Source organism: Amphiprion ocellaris, chromosome 7 (assembly GCF_022539595.1).
Source record: "Amphiprion ocellaris isolate individual 3 ecotype Okinawa chromosome 7, ASM2253959v1, whole genome shotgun sequence".
Lineage (NCBI taxonomy): Eukaryota > Metazoa > Chordata > Actinopteri > Pomacentridae > Amphiprion > Amphiprion ocellaris.
Window position 1 is genome coordinate 22,914,733 of NC_072772.1, and position 24,452 is coordinate 22,939,184.

At 39.3% G+C, this 24,452-nt stretch overlaps 1 protein-coding gene across 2 annotated transcripts in view; it reads left to right on the plus strand.

Moving 5' to 3' along the window:
- The window catches only part of sorl1 (sortilin-related receptor, L(DLR class) A repeats containing), a 121,153-nt gene that overhangs the window by 49,432 nt on the left and 47,269 nt on the right, over positions 1-24,452 (plus strand). For both annotated transcript variants that reach the window (XM_055012111.1, XM_055012112.1), the window contains exons 6-7: positions 268-448; positions 21,495-21,596. In XM_055012111.1, the coding sequence (XP_054868086.1) occupies positions 268-448; positions 21,495-21,596 (283 nt within the window). The remainder of the gene's footprint in view (positions 1-267; positions 449-21,494; positions 21,597-24,452) is intronic.

Sequence of the window (24,452 nt, forward strand, 5' to 3'; positions counted from 1 at the left end):
ACGTGTTGAAATTTTTATGTCTCGTAGGCCGCCTCATACATTACATGACCACTGAAAATACTGTTTCCACAGGATTGCAACATAAATAACCAAAACAGCTAAAATTGTATGCATGTTAGCGTAGATTGAAACTGTATGCATGTTATTTCTGGAAGACCTGACCAAATGAATCTCATGTTCTGTTCATCCTTCCTCCCTCTCCTGCCCTTGTCTTTCCGACTTCTCTAAACCTTGTTCCAATCCACCCCCTTTTCTCTGACCTCTCAGGGGTGTGGAGCCCTACGACCCCCCCACCACAGTGCTGGTCCAGAGACACGAGCCCCAAGGTGTTTCCACCATACTCAGCAGCACAGACTTCTTCCAGAGCGAACAGAACCGCAGAGTGATCCTGGAGCAGGTGGACAGCTTCCAGCTCCGAGACAAGTACATGTTTGCCACCACCACACGGGTAAGAGAGAGGAACGTGAGGAAGTGCAGTTGTCTTCTCTTTGAGAGTGTTGTCAGGCACATGCAAATGTTTGACTCAGTAGTGATAATAGCCTTTGTTATAGGTTGATTCTCCGAAATGATTAGTCAGGGGACAATCTGTGGTAGTCATGATACTTAATGCAGCAAAATATGTGCATTTTTTTCCGCTTTGTGTCATTGTTAATGTAATCAAATTGGATTTTTGGACTGCTGATCACATGATATAGGTAATTTTATAATTTGATTTTGGGATTAGGTAAGGTGTGATTGGGATTTACATTTATATTTTTATATCTTAACACTAACACATATTCTAGACAAAGATTAAATTGATAAACTAGTAAGTTGTACCACCAGAGGAAAAGTTTGTCACGTAAGTTACAAACATGTTAAGCTTGGGTTCTGTTCAAGGTTTCTTCCTGTTAAAAGGGTGTTTTTCTTGCCACTGTCGCCTTAGGGCTGCTCTGGGGGTTCAGGCATATGGGTTCTGTAAAGTGTCTTGAGACAATTTGAACTGTAATTGGCGTTATATAAATAAAATTGAATTGAATTGAATTAAGCTTCAAAGAGGTAGCTCAACTCCTGGGAAAAATGCTTGTTGTCTTTCTTATTGAAATTAAGAAGTGACAATCTAGGCGCCCAGCTGAGCTATAGTCCCCAGCGCAGCAGTCATGGGTTCAAATCCAGCCCGTGGCCATTTACTGCATGTCTTTCCCCTACTCTTCTACCCACATTTCCTGTCTCTCTTCACTGTTCTATACATAATCAAAGGCAAAAAGGCCAAAAAAAAAAAAGATGTGAAGATATATTAGTATAGCTTAGCACAAACTGAGCTTGGATGTGACAGTTTAAAGCGTACATCCTTATTCAGATTTACTTTGCCCCGTTAATTGACTGGACTGGATGTGTGTGTGTGGCCATCAACAACCAGTTTTGTTTTTGCATAATACCTTATTTACACTGTGTGATCTGTATCTGAGTACTATCTGGATAATGATATCCAGATCCAATGTCAGTATACAGATTAATTAACCCTGTGAACCACGGGCAGTTTTTGGGACTTTTTTTGCTCCTATCACATTTTTATTTGCTGATGTTGCTTATTTTTACTGCTATATGAATTTCTACACCTTTAAGAAAACAGTGTAACCATGGCTAAAGTAGAGAGAACTCAAAAATATATTTTGCACAGTACGCAGTTTTTTTTACATAATTGAATTTCCCTCGTGATTAATAAAGTATCTATATCTATCTATCTATCTATCTATCTATCTATCTATCTATCTTTCTCTCTATCTATCTATCTATCTATCTGTCTGTCTGTCTGTCTGTCTGTCTGTCTGTCTGTCTGTCTGTCTGTCTGTCTGTCTGTCTATCTATCTGTCTATCTATCCGTCTGTCTGTCTGTCTGTCTGTCTGTCTGTCTGTCTGTCTGTCTGTCTGTCTGTCTGTCTGTCTGTCTGTCTGTCTCAGTTACATTGCCATGAATTATAACAAAAGAAAAAACAAAAGTGGAATTATTTGTACAAAAGTCAAAGACATGGAATCGACATGTATAACATTTGTCCACAGCTGTTACCAGTTTTGATGAAATACCATAATTTGGAATTCAGGTTAAGTTGATTTTCCAGATATAGCTGCATGCCACACATGACTATGTGAAGGACTGTAGGAAAGTTGAAAATCCAATGATTCTTACTGTTTGTGGCTCTGATGAATGGCTCTTATTTTTTTAAAGATAGCATACCTTTCAAACTCACCGGCAGAGTGGTTCAGAGGGTTAATTAATAGCAAGGGTGGCTGACTTGTGAGCAAACTTGGTGCATCCCATGTCAGATAAGAATAATATGGCTGGGTAAAGTTTTGCGAAGTTCTGTGTGTACAGATTGCTTGTATATACCAAGTATAAATGGGGTGTACAAGTGTTTTGCTTACAGATCTTTGACTGGTAAAACAGTTACACTGCTTGGGCTCTGTAGAAAGTTCCTTGGACATCGCCAGCAATGCGATAAGGCCACATGCAGAGAAATACGCCCACACTATTTTCAATACCTCATTTAGTGTCAGGTCTTGGTATCTAATGGGTTTAAAGGTGTTTTCTGGTGTACTTTTTCAGTGTAAACAGAGCCAGCTAGCTGCTTCCCCCTGCTTTTAGCCTATACTAAGCAAAGGAAACTACAGTCTGACTCTAGCTTTGTGTTTATTACATATCTGAACTGTTGCTTGACCCATACCTTACAGAATAATAAGGTATCGCAACATCAACATTGCAGTACAGCAGTTTACTCAGCAGCATCGTCCGCCTGTTACTGCTAGTAGCTTCTCCTTCGGACACTGAACTAAGCTCTAGTAGCCACACATGTAATTAGCAGCTGAGAGCAGCTTCTGTATTTCCTGCTGTGCACCTGCATGCATTTATTACAGAATAGTTGAGCGATATAGTGAGCTGCCAGTTTCCCACCTCAGCATAATGTGCCGAGCTGAACAGACGTTAAATCAATATTTGGCTGGCAGTACACGTGAAGCCCAGTATGTTTGTCATTGTTAGTCTCCAGTGTTTGTGTAGTGGAAGCCTCAGTTAGGCAGCAGACAAACAGACAGCGGAGCAGATGGTGAATTTGACTTGGATCTCATCTCGTCCCTTGTTTCGCAGGCTGCCTCGGACAGATTTGCTTTCCTCGGTGTCACATGTCGGCTTCAGCGTGGGCTGACGGCAGCCTGTGCAGTGTTTTCGAAACTGTTGATCGTTAAGTGAGGTCGGCTGTGAAGGATTTGTCTGATCTGATAATTGATATCAGATGGTTCATCGCACCAAGTTACATCATCAAACTGTACTTCAGATCAGCAAGGGAAGTTACATGACCTCTCGCTGCTGTGATTACGTGACTATCTGCATATTGCTTACATGTTTTAAAGTCTGAAATTTCACTTCTACTTAACTATGGTTTGGCTGCAGTGTGGGAGTTCTCTACGTTGTAATTTTTACTGGATGCAGTGATGTGAATGAATCCGTTTTCTACAGCGTTGTAGATATGTGCCCTGCTGTTTGGAAATAACATTTGATTGAGAATGAAAGTCATCTATCTGCACAGTCTGTACTTGTGTTGTCATGGGTTAATGCAGATTAATGATACATATGGTGCAAATTACAGGCGGTTGAATCACAACAGGGTAGAGTGGCCCTATTAATTCCCAGTGGCGAATGTGGTCAGAACTAATGAGTAATGCTTACTCCCAATTACTAGTGCGGTCCAATAAGGCACAGAGGTTAACCTCAAACACAGTGAAAGGGTTGGTTTATTTACTCTTCTAAATGTGAAGCAGGATTTTGGAAAAGTGACATGCACATGGTTTCAGACAAGGACCTCCTTAAAGCATAAAATGTCCCAGTTACTCCCATTTATAAAATGTAGCGGCATTTATTGTGTGAGATAATCCAACTACAGAATGCAACTCTTGGATCTTACCTAAAAAGATTTATTTGAGAGAGAAAGGCTGCTTCACAATGTTTTGATATTTGGTCACCATCTAATGTTAGTAGGTAGTAATAACAGCTAGAATCCTCATAACCTTTTTACCAATATGTTAAACATATTGATCAAGGTCTACAGAGCATTCGGTTCTAAGCAACAACTTGTCCCATAAATAAAGACTACAGGCCCTGTCGGATAGCTTATTCATGATGACAGTTTTGCACCTTTATTTTGCCTTATTGTTCTGTTTGAAAGCTGTAAAGATGAAGTAGTGGGGCGTTGCTGTGGCACTTAAAAGCCAACAGTGGAGGTAGTCGTAGAAATGAATTAATGTCTGTCTAAAGGGTTTACAGAAGATCTGTAATTTTTAGTATCTACCAATAGCCTGCATGTAAAGCAGGGATATCTGTAAATTGTAGCTTTAGAGAACAACCTGGTTTACGCTTTCTCCTCTAATCTGTATCTGTATTCATGCTGTGCCACCCACCACACAAGTAAACTCAACCTGTGGGAAACACAAAGATCTGATAAAACAAACAACATTATGCACTGCATTTATTGCTAAAAGTGCAGCCAAAGCAGAGCTAGGAACAAAGCCTTTACTGTCGAAGCATCAACGTTTTGAATTGAAGTGGTTAAAAGCACAGTGCCTTCAAGAAACTGACAGTGCCATGACAGTTGTGTGGCAGTAAGGTGTCAGAACTTAAGACTGCTCATAATATAGTCAAAGAAGAATACAAAACACTTGTCTGGTTTACAGTCATTTACGTGATATGCTAAGGAGTTAGAGAAAACCAAAAAACAGCTTTAATGCTAGAAATTGTATTATACAATGGCAAAAGTCGCAGTTAAAAAAATGCTAATACACCTAAATTAGGCGCTGGTGCATTTAAATGAAAAAGTTATTCACACCAGAGCAACAAGTTAGCCTGGAGTCCTGCTGTTAGATGTGCTCAGATACATGTAGCTTTACACGATCAGATGTAGCTGCTGCAAAATGAAAAGTAAGTGGCAGGGGAAGTATTTTATCTGTAGTGGGTTTTAGCTTGAACAACAATTTCACAACAGGATGCTGTTGCACAGTAAATAATTTTAGTACTGCTATGAAAGCTGGTTTGAACTGACATAGTTTTAGGTTGCTGTTGGACTAAATATTACAGTTGGAGTTTACCACTGTAGCTTCAGAGATGGAGTCCGTGGTTCTGGAGAAAGATGGTTGATATTCAGAATATTCAGATAGCTGACATGTTCCAGATTTACTGCCCCTTTCACTCCCACTGCTCTGGTTTCCCATCTTCTCTAACTCTTCTTTTTCCACTAAATGAATGAATGAATGCACACAGAAAGGCCTACGTATGGACATGGGATTTGTTTTCAGTGCCCATAATGGTCTTTTTTTTGGCCTTTTGCCTTTTATTATGTAACTATGTATGATTGTATGGACAGTGGAGTGAGAGACAGGACACATGGGTTAAAGAGTACGGGAATGACTTGCAGTAAATGGCCATGAGCTGGATTCGAACCCATGACCGCTGCATTGGGAACTATAGCCCCTGTTTATGGACGCTCTCTCAGCCAGGTCCATATTGGATGAAGTCTGGGTCCAGCCTCGGACTGCAGTCCACCATTTAGTGACCTGGGGTCTAGTATGTAGTAGATTAAACAAAGGTACGATTCTGAGAACTTTGCCTCAAGGAATTTTAGTAATCAAATTACTTGAATTTCAGTGCACAGAATGGACAGCTATCAGACAGTGAGGAGATATTCACTGAATCTGACAAAAAGAATGTTTTCACATGGTGACAAGTCACAAAGATCATGTGATCCTAGAGAAAGGTTCATAAAAGGTACTGAGTGGAGCCTAAAGTCACATTATTTAGTTGTGAAATAATTCACTTTTTACATTCAGTACAGATCATAATTTGTACTCATTCTAGCGATGTCTCACCCGCTAACACAACAGATCATATCAAATTCAAAAATGTATGTAGATAGGAGAACAAAATCTTCTCAAATTAGTCTGTGACCTAATACTGATCCATTTGGGGCTTGCTGACATGGAAAAGACAGAGAGGCTTTGAGGACAAGAGGGCCAAATGCTGTTACCATCACTTAGTTCGCTGGTTTGGGTTTTCTTTCAGTAACATGATGCTCATTTGTAGAACAGCGTGCGACAAAGGAAGTCAGGGGGGTATACTAAACATTACTGATTTCCTGATAAGCTTAGGAACAGTTTGTTGACCTAGCAGTGCAGAGAGATGGAATCAGAGGCCTATGGATGAGAGACAGATACTGATGGGCTATAGTTGTGTTTCGATCATTGTGGAAATAGATTTGGCAATTTGAGACTGTTTCTGTTAAGTGACATCATTGCATTAGTAAGACTCAGAAGTCAGTAAATATGTGAAAACAGCTTAAATGTTTTTCTTGACAAGGTTATTCTTTGCCAGTAATTTCTCGCTAGCTGCTGGTTATTAAAACATTAGCATAATTGTGAGTTGCAGTAATAAGATGTGTTTTTTGTCTTATTTGTTTGCTAGAACAGTATTTTTGCAGTTCAGCATGTATCTTTACAATCTACTGTTACACTTCTGTAAAGAGTCTGACTACTTTCAGCCATTTATCTTATTTCCCTCCCAAGTTTCTGCTGTCTTTTGTCTCAGTGTTTTAATGAAGTGCAATTTCTCTCAAAAGGCCATGTTTTTAAGCCGTATTACCATGTTATTTTTACTGCAGTTAGTATTGTCCAGAGTAAATCCACATCTTTTCACACCCCCCTTTCCATGGCCATTTTGTACAGTTGCGCTCCCTCTCAAATCACTCAGTAATTGCTCTATTTTAATTTTAAATCAGTTTGCAGTGTCTTAATCTTTTGAACCACGACAATTACTGGAGAGTTTAAATTGTATAGCTTAAAAAAATGGCCAAAAGCCATCACTAGAGCTATAAACTGGTAAAACAGAAAGAATCATTGGATTTTGAACTTTCAGGCTATCACAAAATAACCACTTCTGATGTGCAGTTCTGTCAGGAAAATGAACCAAATCCAATCCTAAAAATGTGATATTTCATCAAATTACTTTATTTGTTTCATTGCGTTGCACCAGAGTGTGTAAAACAACTAAAAGTGTGATATTTGGTGACAAAAATTAATTGTCTTTTCAGCTAAACGTCCGACTGTGTTTACACAGAGCAGTATGGAAAAAAATGAGAAAGACTGAGTGGAAACTAAAACATATTTAATCGATAAAATAAATGCAGCATGGCTCAAAACAGTACAGAGGGGCAAGTTTTCAGCAAGTTGTTGGAAGATACACTCAGCATTGTGAAACATGTTTTAAAAGTTGATGTGTAGAGTAGCTTTAGAGGCTGTAAAATTGTAGATAATAAAGTATCCATTCTATGTAGAGCCATCATTTCCCTCCTAACACTATAAGTATCACACTGGGGCTTTTTCAAATGCATTCATTAAAATTCATTTTACTTTTTTTATGATTTGTGACATTATACTATTGTTATACTTTGCAAAAAATGTTTCTGAGATCTCCCTGCTTCTAGTCATGGCTCTGCTTTTTCCATAGAGATGCAAATACTTTATATTTCAGTAAAAATTTAGTCTAAAATGAGTAGAAATGTGACAGAAGCAAAAAATGCCCCAGAACACACAGTTCAGAGGGTTAAACAATGAGGATGGTCTCAATTTTGTGTCAAAACATCCCACAGAAAACCCAGTTAATCCACTATTCCTTGTGAGGCTGAAGTCTCTGCCCCATCATAGTCCACAAACTATTAAAGACCCATCAGTTAGCCACAGCGTTCCAGTGAATGACATATTTCCTCATTACTGTGGACGCCAGATTTACTTCCTAACAACTCAATCCCAAACTTGCTAATTTTCATTAGTTAACCGAATGTCTCTCTAGCACGGTCTATGTAATTGTGGGAGTTTTTGTAACATAGTTGACAGGTATCATAGTTGACATTTTTGCAGTTTTCAGGCCTAAAATCAACATGGCCACCTATAACCAAACACATGGCATTTTTAGAGAAAGATTCTTCTAAATGTTATATATACAACTGAGTAAAATTGAAAGTTATTTATAAAGATATTGTAGCAAACCTGTTGTCATGCGATAAATTAACACTTGGCTCACACATTACTTTATATTAAATAACTAAGAAAGAAGAGAAAATACTAACTTTGGAGTCTTGTCAGTCTTTTTTTCAGGAGGAAATGACATCATGTGGAGCAGGTCATGTGATCTGGAATTAACACACTTCCTTGAGAGGTGTTTTTGTAATGGGCAACTTAGTGGAAAGTGATTTCTCCGACACAGATATAATTTGTTATTTTCCATATAAAATTTGATATATTGCCAAAAAAGAAATATCTGTCATGATTATCTCAACTTAACAAAAAGGAACACAATCAAAACAATTTTTGAATGAGCTCATTTTGTTATTGTTTAGCTAATTAGAAGGTGATTATTAAATTTGGGCGGTCATTTAGTTGACATTTTAGTGATATCCAGTCATTTGTTATTAATAAGTGATTGTTTCCATAATAAATAAGTATAGCATTTGTAAAGACATGGTCATAATGAATGTAAAAAACATTAGTTCTTTTACCTTTAGTAAAATTGTATGCAAAATATATCCCATGGACTTCAAAAGTCCCTCAATTATATATTGACCCAGCAGGTGCACTATTTCCTCCTGTTTGAGTAATGTTTGAAAACTGGTCTAACCCATTAAACAGCTAGGTGCTGTCGATTTTGTTTTTGCACAAATTTATGTTAATGTACAGAAAGGGGTTTAGTGCTTTACAAGTCAGAAATCATTGAGAAAAAGTATAACAGAGCTTACTTGTAGACTTCTAAACTGGAGATTTTATCTCTCATTTGTTCCGGTAGCTACTTATTCCTTCCAACTAACATGAGCACAACATCAAGGTGAATAAACAGCGTCAGAAAAGTGACGACTGGCTGAAATATCCTCCAAAATGTACTCATTCTGAGAATCGAAAACTCAAACAATGACTTTCACAACCATAGCTGGACAGATACACAAACACACCCACAGATCTTCTGTTCTGTAGACATCAGGGGCTGCTCCATGTTGTTGTGATTGACCTGTCTGTGACCTCCCTCCCTCCTCCTGGAGCTCTGCATCTGACCTCCACAGTTGATGAGACCAGTCAGACAGACAGCACAGCCTTCAGCACAGACGCTGCCTCTGGGGCTTTACAGGGAGAAAGCTGTGGACGGAGGACCGTGGAACAGACACAGACTGACCTGTCACAAAGCATCAGCTCTATTAGTCACTTACTGCTAGCACGGCTATATTTCTTTCCTGCCTTGCTCATCAGCTATAAAAAGAAGGATTCTTCTAGCCTCAGTTACTTTCTCTCTTCTTCTGTCTTTGGTTTGCATTAATAGGATTAGAATAATGGCATATCACAATTGCTTTTGGCAGTACCACGCTGCTTAGGCTAATTAAATGCCAGAAATGGAGAGTTTTATCTAACAATAGGGATCCGGAGGAATAGTGAGCTAATCAGTCTTTAAAGACCTCAGCTTTTGGTCCCATCGAGGAGACCCGTGGAAGATAACTGGCTTAGCAGATGTAATGGGGATGTCGATAAGGCCCACACTTGTCTGGTCTTCATTGTGCTACTCATTTAGATTACAGATTTTCTGTAAAGACATAGAGAAAAAGTAAAAGTGAAGACTGGAGGAGGAAGGCTTCCATCCTTCAAAGCAGAGCATATTTTCTGGTGGCTTCTGAAGCTTTCTCTTCCTTGCATTTCCTTAAACTAGTTTAGTTCAGTAAATACCTCAGAATACCCTTGTCCTCTAATGTGTTTTACACAGAAATTCTTCGAAGAGATCATCTATTAATGAGAACCACAATTTTCCCACATTGACAGTATTTAGTATCATTGTCTAAATCAATGGGAAGGTTGGGTAGTTGTAAAGCTGTAATTTCCGCCAGTGCTTGTATTGCTCAAGTCCACAGTTTTTATTGCTTTCCTCCACAGATTTTTTGGGGTATTTTGCCTTAAATTTGAGTGGAGAGAGATAGGAATCAAGAACAGTGACAGAAGGCATCCAGTTAAAGTCAACAAAACATATTATTGCTTTTTAAAGTTTATTGGGTGAATGTGTCAGCAGACAGTAGCCTATTTTTACATAAGGCAGATACTGAACAACATTAGAATTACCTTGAAGTTGGAAGTTTGACCAACCTACCAACCTCAGAGAAATTTCAGGATCTTTAGTTGCCAAATGGTCCGTTATGGTCATCAGCCGGATGCTGCCTGTGTGTGTCTGCTGTTTAGTGCTGAGTAGGTAGTGTACTGTAGATTTTTAGAGCTATTTTGCTGAAATTAGCTGCCCATTGCTGCCTGAAATGGTGCTGTATGGAACAGTGAGAGTAAACCAAACACTCATTTTTTGAAAGACAGCTAAACAAAGAGTTTACAAGCAGTTCCTTTCTCATTGTTTACACTGTGCATTAAAGATGCAGTTAAATGTGCAGCTGGATGTACAACATTGATATGTTATGAATTGAATGAATAAGGTCTTATTGCAAACAATTGTGGGTTTTCAGCATCCAGCAGACACTGAGCAATTAGCATAAACATTCATTTGGAGCCTGGAGAAGTTAGCTCTAATATTAATATTTCTTTTAACTTTGCTCTCCATCTTTGCTCTCTTAAAGAAAAAAAAATCTGTATTTTTAGCTCCAAGATGCTCCACGTTCACTGGCTCATAACCATAGCAGAACAGTGAAGCTGAACCAAAGCAGTGAAGTTGTGGGTAAAATGAAATCAATGAGCTAAAACACGACACAAAGCTCAGTAGACATGAGGTGAACTGCAAAGTTAGATGTTATTGTTTAAGGGTTTGCCACTTCAGTGACCCCTTTCACAATCAGTCATTTTGTCCACTTTGAAAAAAACAACTCATCAGGGCACCTTTAAATGTCAGGTCTGTGAATGTCCATCTGTTTTCAGTTTGATTAGTGCATTAACATGACTATGATGAAAACGCTTAATGTGTGTGTTTGCTGCCTTGACAATGCTGTGCTCAAGTACACGAAACAGTGTTCAGACAGACTTGCCTTTAGTTTTTGTTTGGTTGAGAACATTGGCCATGCTGTAGTCAAAATGCCTTGAAACTCCTGAGACCACAAACTCATTAAGAAAACGTTTACTGGGGTAGGACGACTAGGGAGAAGTCTCATAGACATCCATACAATTTGATATCTTTTTGCAACCAGAGGAGTTTCCCCAGATGGCTGTTAGAAAGAATGCAGGTTTAAGGCACCGCTGCATTGGTTTCAACTATTAGACCTGGAGGCTACGTCCATTTTTTATATTCAGTCTGTGGGTGGAGCAGAAATCAAAGTCCAAAGATGACGTATGCTGGTTTCCACATATGCAATTCTAACGCATTAGGTAGAATCTGTCAGATTTTACTTTGATGTTTTGCTTTCGAACTCTGGCAGACTCCTAAAAACTCATCATACTCCAGAAGGTAAAATGTGTCTTGAATCTAAATGTAATTCTTTGGACAGGCATCGAGACTTCGGCTTCAAACCTGAAATATAGGCTGAAAGCAATGCCACTTGTGCACAGAGTTACTTGGACAGAGTAGAGGAGAAAAACAGTCAGTGGGGTCATAAAAGGCACAGCTATTTTTTCTCAAATTTCTAATCATTCACCAGACCTCAGGAGGGACAATGACCCAGACAACTATGGTCTGGCTTTTAAAAGTAGTGCACAAAGAGTATTTGCATAAAAACAATAGAAACACTAACATAAAACTATCAACCTGAGATCCACTTGAACATTAAGGTTACAGATATTAAAGAAGAGACATGTTGGCTTTATGCTGCATTACGAGCCCATCTGAACAACAGCACTGCCTTGGGGGCACTGGCCTCATGGGTCATGAATATGTAACGGATGATCCTTAAGATATAGGCTGTGATAAAGTAGAAAGAGAATATCATTGCCAAAACTGTAAAACACATAAAGGTCCAATAGGATTCAACTGTACAGCAGTTGGTGAAACAAGCAGACGGCGCTCTGCCTCCGAGGTTTGGCTTGTGACATTTCCAGCTTGTTTCGGTGTCAGTGCAGGTACCTTTTATTATAATAAATGCCAGCCTTAAAAAAAAAAAAAAAAAAAAAAAAAAGGCAACAGTGAACATGTGCTCTTCCTCTGGGCAAATCATTAACAAATGTCACCTTGTGGCTGTTTACAGTGTGGGAGTAGAGCTCTCACACAGGAAATAAGAGGCAATCTTAGCAATGTTCTTGAGTCTTAGTGTAGAGAGGTTCATGTAATCCTTTAAAAAATGTGTGGGATTGAGCACAAATGCCAAAGACTGCAGCACGGATGAGAAATTAACCTTGCGTTTGAGCAACTGGCAACTTACAATGGTATTTCCAAAGTGTTAGTTTTGACAGTGGAGAGACTGTAGAGAGACCACTACAACTTGCAGGGTCAGGTCACGTCATATGCGGAGATGGTAGACGACTTTGCAGTGACATTGCAAGCTTGTTTACTTCAAATACGGTTATCAGTGAAGAAGCACATAACACAACTGTTCTTGAAAAATGAGTCTCATTCATTTCTTTTAAACTTCTGTTTCCATTTGACAAGGCACTGCCCCATCACTCTTTGCTGAATTCAGCCATTACAAAATCTTTCAAATGTGAAAATCATAAGCAAAAGAAACAAAACAGAAAAATTGTGGCCTCCAAAATGACATTATACCTTTCATGAATATTAATGTGAACATAACTTCAAGTAACCTAAATTCAGTCTCTATGCTCCAGTTTTGGATGTATTTAACTGTCAATAATGTGTCCATTCAAATGTGTTTTCAGAAATGCATTAATAAAACAAAGCTTTAAAAGCCACAACCACCGTGGGCAATAAGATAAGATATAATAATAATAAATAGTTGTATTAGCCAATAGTGGTTAACTGTTATAACAATTGCAGTTGGCTTACCTTGCTAGCAGCAATACTAGCTTGACCCTTCTAGTCAGTCACGTGATTCTCCTCTCGCAGGTCATACCAGGCCTTTGATCCCTCCTTTGAGTCTGACTTTGAGGTATGGAGAGGGTTATCAGCGATCTGAAGCTAGATGTGAGCTGGAGGTGGAAATATAGCTGTGTAGTTACTGTACAGACATAAATTTTAAGCTACATATGGATGTATGCGCTGATGTCTGCGTGGACTCTTGTGGACTTTGGAACATCATGAAATTTAAGCCACATGGACCGTAGCAGACCTCCAGAACGTAAACGGTGTAATACCAGCCTTAGAGACAGTAAAATTAAGTCAGATAATGGGAGCAAGCTTGACATAGAGCTGTGGCCGCTTCTACCTTAGAAAAAGAACCAATTGAGGTGGTTGGGGCATCTGATCATGATGTCTTCCACTGGATGTTTTATAGGCATGTCCAACTGGTAGTAGCCCACAGGGTGAAGCCGGAACATGCTAGTGAGACTGTATATACCCCATTTACCCTGGGAACGGCTCAGGATCCCCATGCAGGAGCTGGTACAGATTGCTGGAGAGAGGGACGTTTGGACTATCCCAATTAGCTTGCTGCCACCACAACCTGACATTGGATCAGGAACAAGATAATGGTCTGTCCACGAATGGTGGTCACGGTGTTGCATTTTGTGAAGAAGCTTGAAATGCAGAAGAGTCTCTAGAATTACAGAAGAAAGCAGCAGAGTTTTACCCTTGCCTGCTTTGTTACCTCAAAACATTTTGTCAATTGCCGCTAAGAGTGGCTGTGCTTGAGTAATTGTTGGTTACAAAAAATGTTGGATATTGCGTTGTCTGTTCCAGTGTAGGAAGACAATTTTTGATGATCCATTAAGCACTTGGTGTGGGGTGTAGAATGGCAGCATAGCGGTGGTAGGCAGACAAAACCAAGCTGTCTTGTGTTATGTGGAGGAAGTGGCGAGGACCTAGAACTGAGCCCAGTGGAACTGCTGGAACCAAAGTGCATGGTTCAAAAACCCATCTTCACCCATGTTCCACACGGGTGGTAGGAAGTCAGATTTTATTAGCTTTCAACATTTTTTGTGGGTATGTGCTCTTACTGTGAAAAAATAGGGATGAAATAAAAAACCTTGCTTGAATTTAGATGTCACAGACGTTGGATATATTCACCCTCTGTTGGAGAGGTCATGGGCCGTGGTTGTTGCTGGCCGGTTAGCGTCATAGATTGGAAAACGTCTCTGTGGCAACACTGTTCCATGGAACAAAATGATGCACTTTGATTTACATTACTTGTACGCTACAATTTTGCCACAGAAGCATGAAGGTCTCCCATAAGTCACATGCATTCCATAGCATTTTACACTGACTGTACGGGTCATAGTTCAGTCTAACAGTTTGCTGTAGTTTTGTGTGTAGACTACTGTATTCCATTTCAAACTGTTGTCATGTGTCTTTTTGCCACCCCGGCAGAGTTGATCTCAAGCCCAAGAACCACGTCTCATTTCAAGGATTTGAGAGTTTAGAGAGGATCAGTTTGAGGGAACTTGAGCACAGTGTGGAATGTGCAGCTGACTTACAGTTGCCATTGGAGTGTAATCTGTGGTTTCAGTGGAAAAATATATCATCGCCATGCCACTTACATGTGAAACTACATAGTAGACATTCTCTTGTCCAATTTTCCCTCTTGACTCACAAAGTAAACTGACCTGAAAACCTTGATTAAAGTGTGGAGGAGAAGTAGACTCTATTCCAAACCCACAATTAAAACAAAATATTTGAGTTATATTGGGTAGGAGTAGTTTATTATTATTGACCACTGTGGTAGTTGGACACATTCATTTTGTAAATTTTCTTCATTTTAAATTATTGTATACCACATGGACCTTTGTAGTCATTTTCCCTGCTCTTTCAGCATTCTGTATATGATTCTGTCTCTACTTCGATTAGTCTCAGCATTTGTCACTGCTTTGCTTTCACATCACACCACACAGTCAATGTGAACACCAGGCTGGATTAATCAATAGACTGAATGGAAACGGCTGACATGCTCTGCTGGAGACAAGGGATGCACAGGCACTCAGGCAGCACTTGCAAGACACACAAACACACACGCACACACAGACACACACATGCACACACACACACACACACACACACACACACACACACACACACACACAGAGAGAGAGAAAGACCAGAGCTTTAAGGCTTCACCACTGATTTTTGACACTATGCTACAGTTGGTTGCTGATAACTGAGATTGTGGCTTTCAGTAACTTTATATTGTACTTTTTCTGGGGCAAAACTCCAGGAATCTTTTCAGGGTGAACTGATAACTCACTGAAAAAGCATTGATAGATGGAAAATGTAGCAACATAATGGTCAAGATTATTAATACACCACCACTGTTTACAGTCATTCTAATCACAGTGGAAGCTTTTTGATACTGATATTAAATCACTTGTATAGAATCATATGCAGCATCATATCCATCATTTGGCTTTGATAGCTGGTTCTGAGTTGGATTTGTTTTGTAACCAGGACAACACCCAGGTTTGTTCTACTTTGATATTCCCTCATTTCTTATGAAATCATTTATCCTTCTTTACTCTTTGACAAAACAGTGTAGCAGACTTCAAGTTTTTTTGTTGGCTGGAACAGTTGCTTTTCCTAGTTCAAATGACAACCATCTCTGGCAGCAGATTATATAAAACTTGAGCTGATGTTTGAGTGGTTAAGGTGCATGCCACATGAGGTCAGATTTCCTGAGTAGCTGAGTCATTTGTGCTTTTCCTGCATTTTATATGAAATTATTTAAATTCCTTATATTGGTTTTGGATCATAGTTTCATCTTCTTGTGAGAAATATGCAACTCTAGACTTGCCCATGATTGTCATTGTTCTAGTGGTGTCCATGTCACCCCTTTATGTGAACACTCTCATTGCTAGATTCAGAAACACTGTTTTGATTTAACATGTTAACCAGCTTCATGTGACTACTTAGCCTGACTGTGTGTAGTTAGGTTTAGTAAAGCCAGGTAACAAAGGTAACCTGGTTATGTTAAACCTGCTTCATGCTACTGGGCCCAGCCTTCAGCTCAGTGTTTAACTGCCAGGTAACAGAGTGGTCTTGATCCTTTTGTCCAAATATTAAATTGTAAACAAATAAATGCATTTCCCAGATATAGATAATAATACTACTGTGTATGCACATTACTATTTAATTCTACAGTTAAACCCATTGCTTGTGCAGGCTCTTTTTTTTCTTAGCCCAGAAAGGATGGTTACAAATTTAAACTTAATGTTAAGATGTAGTTATTTATTATTTTACTTGCAAATATTTAACACGAGACCTAATTACATCCAATAAGGGATTCAACGGGATTTGGATGTGATAAATAGATTCAATCATGATGAAATTCTATTTAACCTCTACCATATATATCAAAGCCTCTGAGACTGAATAGTTAATATGCGATTATTGCTAAATGTGTAGCACCGACCTTTTATTTTCCTCTAACCAATATATTAAGCTAATTCTGACAGCCCATTTAAAATGAGTAGTGGATGTACAGCTCTGCTCTCTAAATTCCAGTCTGGCTTCTTTGTTCGACTCAGTTTATTGCTTTCTAAAGCTGGCCTCCTGCTCACTCCACTCTCCAGATCTTTCTCTGTTCAACTCTCGGATGGCCTTTTTCTGCCTCCCTCTGTTTCTCACTACTTCTGTGTTCCTCATTTTTCCTCGCTGTCTTTTTTTAAATCTCTCTGGAGGGTGTTGCTGTTAAAGCCTTGAACAGGGTGGTCCAAAGTAATCCAAAGTAAATAAAATACGAAGCTGCTCGGCTCTCTGCGAGTTTGATATGAGCCCAATTGCAAAAGAAATTTACCAATGGGAGAGCAAAAGGTGAGACGTAAATGGAAAGGGTAGAGAGTGTCTAACCTGTGAAGACGATGTAATTAGGGGTGAAGAGTGGAGCCTTAATCGACACAGACGACTGGTTCAATCACAGACAGGAAAGCATTTGCTCTAACCATAGATGATGAGTAAAAGTGGAGGACACACATCTTTGATCATCTAAAATAATAATAGTCTGAGCAGGTAGGTTTTTTACAGTTAGACATACACACAGAAGAGGATTTAGGGGGAAAAGTTCCACTTGGGTAGTGTGTAGTTAAAGTGAGAAATAACCAAAAGAATTATCAAAGTTTGAGCTGTCACGATGTAGAAATCATTAAACTGGGCTGCAGACTAATTTTTTCACTGGTAGCACCGGTGCAACCAACTTTCTCATTTGGTAGCAATTTGGTAGCTCCTCCCACCTTGTCTCAGACAAAACACATCACTTGCTGAACATTTTCTTTTCGAGAGACACTACAATTTACCAATGTTCCCTAAACGCCCCACATTGCAGGCTGTGGTAGCTGCTGCTAGATAGCTGTGGTGCTCAGACAGGTGTGTGACCAAAAGTGACCTTGAAAAGAGTTAAACTAGGTCTTTCAACGAGAAGACCGCATTTGTAAGTGTAAATACTACAGTACACCAAAGTTATATATGTACTACTTTCAACCACTGTGGTTAACACAGTAGCTACCTGTACCAGTTAGAGTGACACAGATACTGCTTAATGATCGTCATGTACTAGCACAATGCGACCACTTGAAATTTTAGCTCTCATTTTGATCGCAGTCAGGAGCACTGTTAAACATGTCAGTGAACTGTACATCTCCTAGACTAAATGTGTTCTCCTTTTAGTGAGTCAAAAAATCTTAAATAATTTAATAATAATTAATATTTAATTGGAGAGTGTCTTGACATGTCTTCCTCAGTTCATGTTGAATATCACTGATACCTATTTTCCAGATTGTACACAGCTAGAATGTATTTTTTTTTTTTTGTTATTACTCCGCCAAGGAACGGCAGAGTTATGTGACAATCAGCCTGTGTCTGTCTGTCTGTCTGTCTGTCTGTCTGTGTGAAACATTACTCAAAAACGGACTAACGGATTTGGATGAAATTTTCGGGGGAGGTCAGAAATGACACAAGGGCCACCTCATTAAATTTTCACAATGATGCGGCTTATAGTCTGGATGCGCGGATTTGTTAAGTATTTCCCATTGCGGGATATAGCTGCCGGCACAGCATTGCTGTAACCATGACGTGAACAGTGTCAGTTACCTGCTGACGATCACATGATTGCTATCCTACTACAAATTGACTGTTTCATTTCCAACTGATTTATCAAGGAACAGTTGATTAAACTGTGGGGTGTTTCTGAGTCCCATCAATTCCTGTTGTCCGCTACACATTTAGGTCACGCAATGTAGCAAACCCCAGCCAGACAATGGTGAAGCTACTGGTGTTTCAGAAAGCCTTTATTTACGTTCAGCCGTCAGCCGTATTTTGAACACAAATTCACCTTTCTGTCCTTCACTCATTTCTTCACCATAAGAGCTTGTCCCCGTTGCAGCTAGGTGCTTCCAAGTTTAGACACATCCTTTGCTAGACAGCAACAGCGTGGAACCGTTTTCTTTCATCTTTATGTGAATTTTTGGACTTTTCAGCAGCGTCTTCATCGTGTCAAGAAATTGCTTCTTAGATAAACACTTCCTGTGCCGCTGGAATAGTGACAATATAAAAGCCCATAACATTGAAAATACGCCTTCAAAATAAAAGCAGCTATTTTTAACGCTAGCAAAACAAAGGCTTGCCAAAAGTGATGAACTGATCAACAGACCTTTGTAAGAGTAAATTACATGCAGTTCGGTATCCATACATAACATGCACATGCATAACACATGCCTGTGCTCAGTGCAAGGTCATTTTTTATTAAATATTTCGTCCGTCGGAAATGATATGTCAACTGAGCAGCCTTGGTGGAGTACTGCACTCTCTGAGTGCTTTTCTAGTTATTTTATCCATTCATTTTTGATATCATTTACAAGGTCATACCCTGCCAAAAATCTTTGGCCAAAAATATACAGACTTTGAAGGTGTCAGTGTATTTAAAATGAACTAGTTTGTGGAATTTTGAAGGATAAACATGTTTATAATGGTTTTAAATTGCCACATTTGAGTGTGACCAGTTGGTTTGCATTGGAGTTCCAGCAAATGACCAGCATGTTTCGTGAGTTTTACAACCAGTAAGTCTTGCAGGCTGTTGCTGGAAACACAATTCACTACTTTGGACCAAAGCGGCCGATTCACACATGGGCCAACATTGGCTGTAGCTGTATAGTGTTAACAGGGCTGGACTGATAATCAAGCACAAACATAGGGGCTTGTTGGTGTCAGTGAAAAGACACTGGATCCTACACTTCCCATAATGCAACTGATATCATCTGTCATTTGACCATCCTTACACTGGTGTCTTTAAACTCCACACTCCTACTTTGTAAAAGAGGCTCTGTGGCTGTAGAGCTGCAATGGATAATCAGTTTTTTAGAATTATAATGCAGAAAATGCCAGCCATTTTCTGTTTGCACTTCTCAAATGCAAGCAATGTGAGTATTTTATGTTTTTGTTTGTTGTACCCAGATAAAATGATATTGTATGTTTAATTTTGATGAAACATTTGGGATTAGATATCATATTCATGCATTTACATATATACCTAAACAAAATAAACCCTCATTACATTGACAGAATACTCCGTTGTGCTTTGGGAAAATATGTATTGAAGGCTTAATCTGAAGCTGAATGACTTCATAAAATGGTTGTTTTTGTCAGGTAGACTGATAAAGTAGTTTGAATTTTGAGGTTGTTGACTTCTGATGAATTTTGTTGTAAGACTGTAGATTCTTGAGCCAGTGATTAGGGGCAGATTGCTGTTATAAACTGATGAATTGGTGTTTTTGTCTTCCTCCTCTGTTTCTGAAAGCCAAACATAAAGCTGAGTACATTTTTATAAACATCTGTACACTTATTTGCCGTGACCATGTCCTTGCACTCTCATCTATACATGACATTTATGTAGACTCTTGCTGTAGTGGTAATTTTGTGCAAATGTGCTTGAGGAGTGGAGATCTAAAATGCAACATAGATAGTGGAAATATACTGTATGTGAAAAACTGCAAAATATGACATGTAAATGTTCTTTATTATATTTTTTCTCTGAACTGTGGATCATCGTGATAATCAATCCATCCATTATCTGCACACTGCTTAATCCTCATTAGGGTTGTGGGGGGCTGGAGTCTATTCCAGATGACTTAGGGTGAAGGCAGGAGACACTCTGGACAGGTCACCAGTCTATCACAGGGCTACATATAGAGACAAACAATCACACTCACATTCACACCTACGGGCAATTTAGAATCACCTATAAACCTAAGCATGTTTTTGGACTGTGGGAGGAAGCCAGAGAACCCAGAGAAAATCCGCATATGTGCAGGGACTACATGTGAACTCCATGCAGAAAGATCCCAGGAAGGCTGGGACACAAACCAGGGATCTTCTAGCTTCAACACGAGCTAACCACCAAGCCACTGTGCAGCCCATGATGATGATAATGAGGACGACTATTGTATCGACTTCTTTTACTTCTTTGAAAGTTTCTCTTCCTCTTTCTTCTTTGATTGTCCCCAACACAAGGCAGAGTCAGTAGCATATAAGTCACAATGAAGAATCGGGACAGCATCACACTAATCAAGTGTATGTCTCTCTATCCAGGTTACTGTGTGCATCTTGCTGTCATCACTGTGCATTTGTACAGGTTGGTTCATTTTAAGTCAGCGTGAGTCACTTCTTAGCAAATCTGGAATATATCCCCAGGACTCTGATCAGAGGACGTCACTGTTTCTCCTTCACTCCCTCTCTGTCACACAAACACACACACACACACACACACATACACACACTCACACAGAGTGAGATATGCTCAAGTCCTCCGCTCTGTCTGGTCTGCATGCTTGTAATTCATAAAAGATCAGAGCTCCTCTCCCTCTAGCAGCCAGCTTCCTAATGTATTTGTAATGACAATGAAGACGTGCCCTTGGAGTTTCTCCCCCTCTCCCTCACACACTCAGATTTTTGTACCCTACTGGGAGTCTTTTAAGTCTGGTCGTTTAATGTTTTCTGGCTCAGCTGTCGAGCTCTGTACCACTGGGATATTAAGACAGAAAAGCCATCATCAGGACAGTCCTGATAAGCAAAGTCTCCTTTCCTTATTCTCAGCCTCACTGCTGTACTGTCCAGTGGCCAGACGTGAACTTCTCACATGACAACACTGCCTTTTGTTTAAAGAAAGAAAAAAAAAAAAGGCCGGGACTTCCAGAGAGCTGCAAAGCCCTCTCTGGTTCATCAATGTTTTTGAAAAGCTATCAAAACTTCTTACATTTGTTCTGGGGAGATTTGATTGTCAGGATCTGTGCTAACTTGGAGATTGTTTTCTTTCGATGACAGATGAAGCCCACATGCAATTCTGAGCTGGAGCTGCTGAGAAACAAAAACGAAGCTGTCTGCCTCTGAACGAGGAGTGAGTGATGAATGAACTGTGCTGTGTCCTTTGTGTCTCCAGAAACTGTTTGGCAGCCATGAACCTTCATCTGTTCAGCTCTGGGTCTCCTACAACCGCCAGCCAATGAAAGCTGCCCAGTTTATGACCCGACATCCAATCACAGTGAGTGTTTTCTACATATACTAAAGCAATACATCTGAGATAAAGACTTTATGAAACAGTTGTCTGAAAGTGATCAACTGGAAAGTAAAACTTTGCATCAAATATCTAAGCGGGTTGATAATCTTACTAGTAATACTCACATGGTTTGGACTGTTTGACTCAGGCCAGGTTTTTGTTTGCGCTGCTTCTGTTAAGGCAACATGTAACATTACGGAATGTATATAAATGTTCACTTCATACAAAGAATTGATTACATTTTGAGAACTGAATATTGAAATCAAAGAAGTGTCTACACAGTAGAGAGTCTTTTAAAGCTTTTCCTTTCCTCAGAAAAGACTTTTGAAGGTATTCAAAATTTTTAAAGGTCTTAAGTCAGGTTTAGCAATAGCCTCTAGAAACTGAAACATTTGTCTTTTAGATTTTTTTTGTTTGTTTGTTTTGCTATTTTTAGTCATGTTAACCCCTGAACCCCAAAACTCAGCAGTGGGTTTGAAAGGCATTTTATCTTAAAAAATTGCCAAATTGGCACCATTGATCAGAAACAGAAATGGTTGTTTTCCAGTATTGGTAACAGCTGTGGGCACTTGGTAACACAATATACACTTATTTGAACACAATTATTATTATTATTTCATAAAAAAATAATCCAAGGAATTTAGCTTCATTTTTTTGGCTTTTTAAAATGATTTTATTCAATAAAGCATTGCTGTACTGCACAATACATTTCTGAGTTCTCTCTCCTAGCCATGGCTGGGCTTTTTCCATAGAGGTGCAGGACTTTATATTGCAGATGAAAATGAACCTACAGTGAGGAAAAAACACCCAGAGACTGCATTCAGACTGTTGATTAATTATGCATATTAGACATACAGATCTAGCTGGGAAGAACAGTTATTCTTTGAGGTATTACACCGCGTTCTGTCTAGCATTAAAAAGTTAAAATGGCTTCTATTTTATCGGTTGAACATAGAACAGAAACCAGGCACAGGCTGTCGTTTCAAAGCAACATGTGAGCAGAACAGCAACTTCAGTTCTCTGTCTGTGTTTGCATGGGATGAGTTAAGGCACAGTCCTTAGTATTGAGTATCGTCAACCTGCAGTTTGGCAACACTCAGAACCCAACACACAGTCAATATAGTAACACATCTAAAAGAGAAGAAATAGGTATGAATACACTTCAGGTTGCAAATACTAGTGTAAAGTTCTTAAAAGCATATCTGATCAGACAGCGCTGTATGCACAAATCATCTTAAAAGTCTTGAAGTAGCTGCTAAATGGATAGGTTTAGAGATCATCCTGAAAAGAAAGGGAACCTCAGTCATTACCTTTTGGTCTAAGAGGTAAACTAGTTCCTAAGTTGTCTTAACACTTAAGACATCCATCCATCCATTATCTGTACGCTGTTTAATCCTCATTAGGGACATGGGGAGCTGGAGTCTATCCCAGCTGACTTAGGGTGAAGGCAGGGGACACCCTGGACACCAGTCTCTCACAGGACTACATATGGAGACAAACAATCATACTCACATTCACACCAACAGACATTTTTATAGTTACCATTAAGCTCAGCATATTGTGGGAGGAAGCTGGAGTACCTGGAGAAAACCTACACATGCATAGGGTTAAGGTTAAGGAAGGCTGGGATGTGAACCAGGGAACTTCTAGCTGCACGACGAAATTGCTAACCACTAAGCCACTGCGCAGCCCCAGACTAAAGACAGTCACAACAATAATAACCTTCAATACTCCAAACCCCAAGCCGCACTTGGGCATTTTTTGCGCCTGTCACATTTTAACTCGTCGTGGGCTCATTTTCCCCTTCCAGATAAAGTCCAGCACCTCTATGGAAACAGTACTTTCATTCCCATAAGAAGAGAGAACTCAACAAAGTCTCCAGTGCAGTATGACAAAGTTATAATGCTGTTCAAAAATAAAAATAAAAGCTGAGTTTCTTTGATTATTGTTTTTTTTTTTTTTAATATAACAATGAAAATCAACATTCAAGCACTCAGAGGTTTTTTTCTCCCCCAAGTGTTCTGTAACAGTTTTCTCTCATCTCTGCTCTGTGTATACACATCCTGCAGTTCAGCTGAATGGTTGCTGAATTTTTGTCACTTGGCTTTGATGCAGCTGTGTCAGTCATGTCTTCTCAGTTGTGTGGAGGAATGCAGAGTTCCTTTTTTTTCTACTAAATCTGTTTAGTGCAAACAATTTTTCAGAACCACATATCTCAGATGATTGGGTCAAGGACTGTCTGAAAATTCTGAATCTGATGAGTACTCTGCTTTTGCAGAAAAGCAGTGTACTTATTGTGATTTTAAAAATATAACCTGTCTTTCAAACCCTGCTGGCAAGCTTTGTAGGATTTAGATAGTTAACAGAGAGCTGTCTTTCATTTGAGCGTAACTACCCAGAAAAAAATCTGAGCTCATTGTACGGCATTGCCCTGTTCAGTGAGTGGATCTTGCTTGGGTGTCATTGTGTTCCTTCCACGACAGAAGGCAGTGGGATCAAAAGGTGCTAAAAGATCTCAATAATATGTGTTGAGTTATGAATATTGTACCATAGATAGAAATGTTGCTAATTTGCTGTTGTTTTATGTTGTTTTTATGAGTGTTCAGTATATCCCTAACTAACCCAGAAAAAGTAGACAGATCTATCAGGTCTTGGAGCTTTTAATAAAAATTGTGGTCTAAAAATGATCATTAAGTGCATGACCCTGTCTTTGCTCTACCTCACTTCTGTCTTTTCTAGTATATGGTGGATTACTTTAAATAGTCGTACTTCATGGGAACAGTGTAGTTTCCCTTTCCAAATATACGACACAACGGACTTCCTTATTTTAGTTGTTGAACC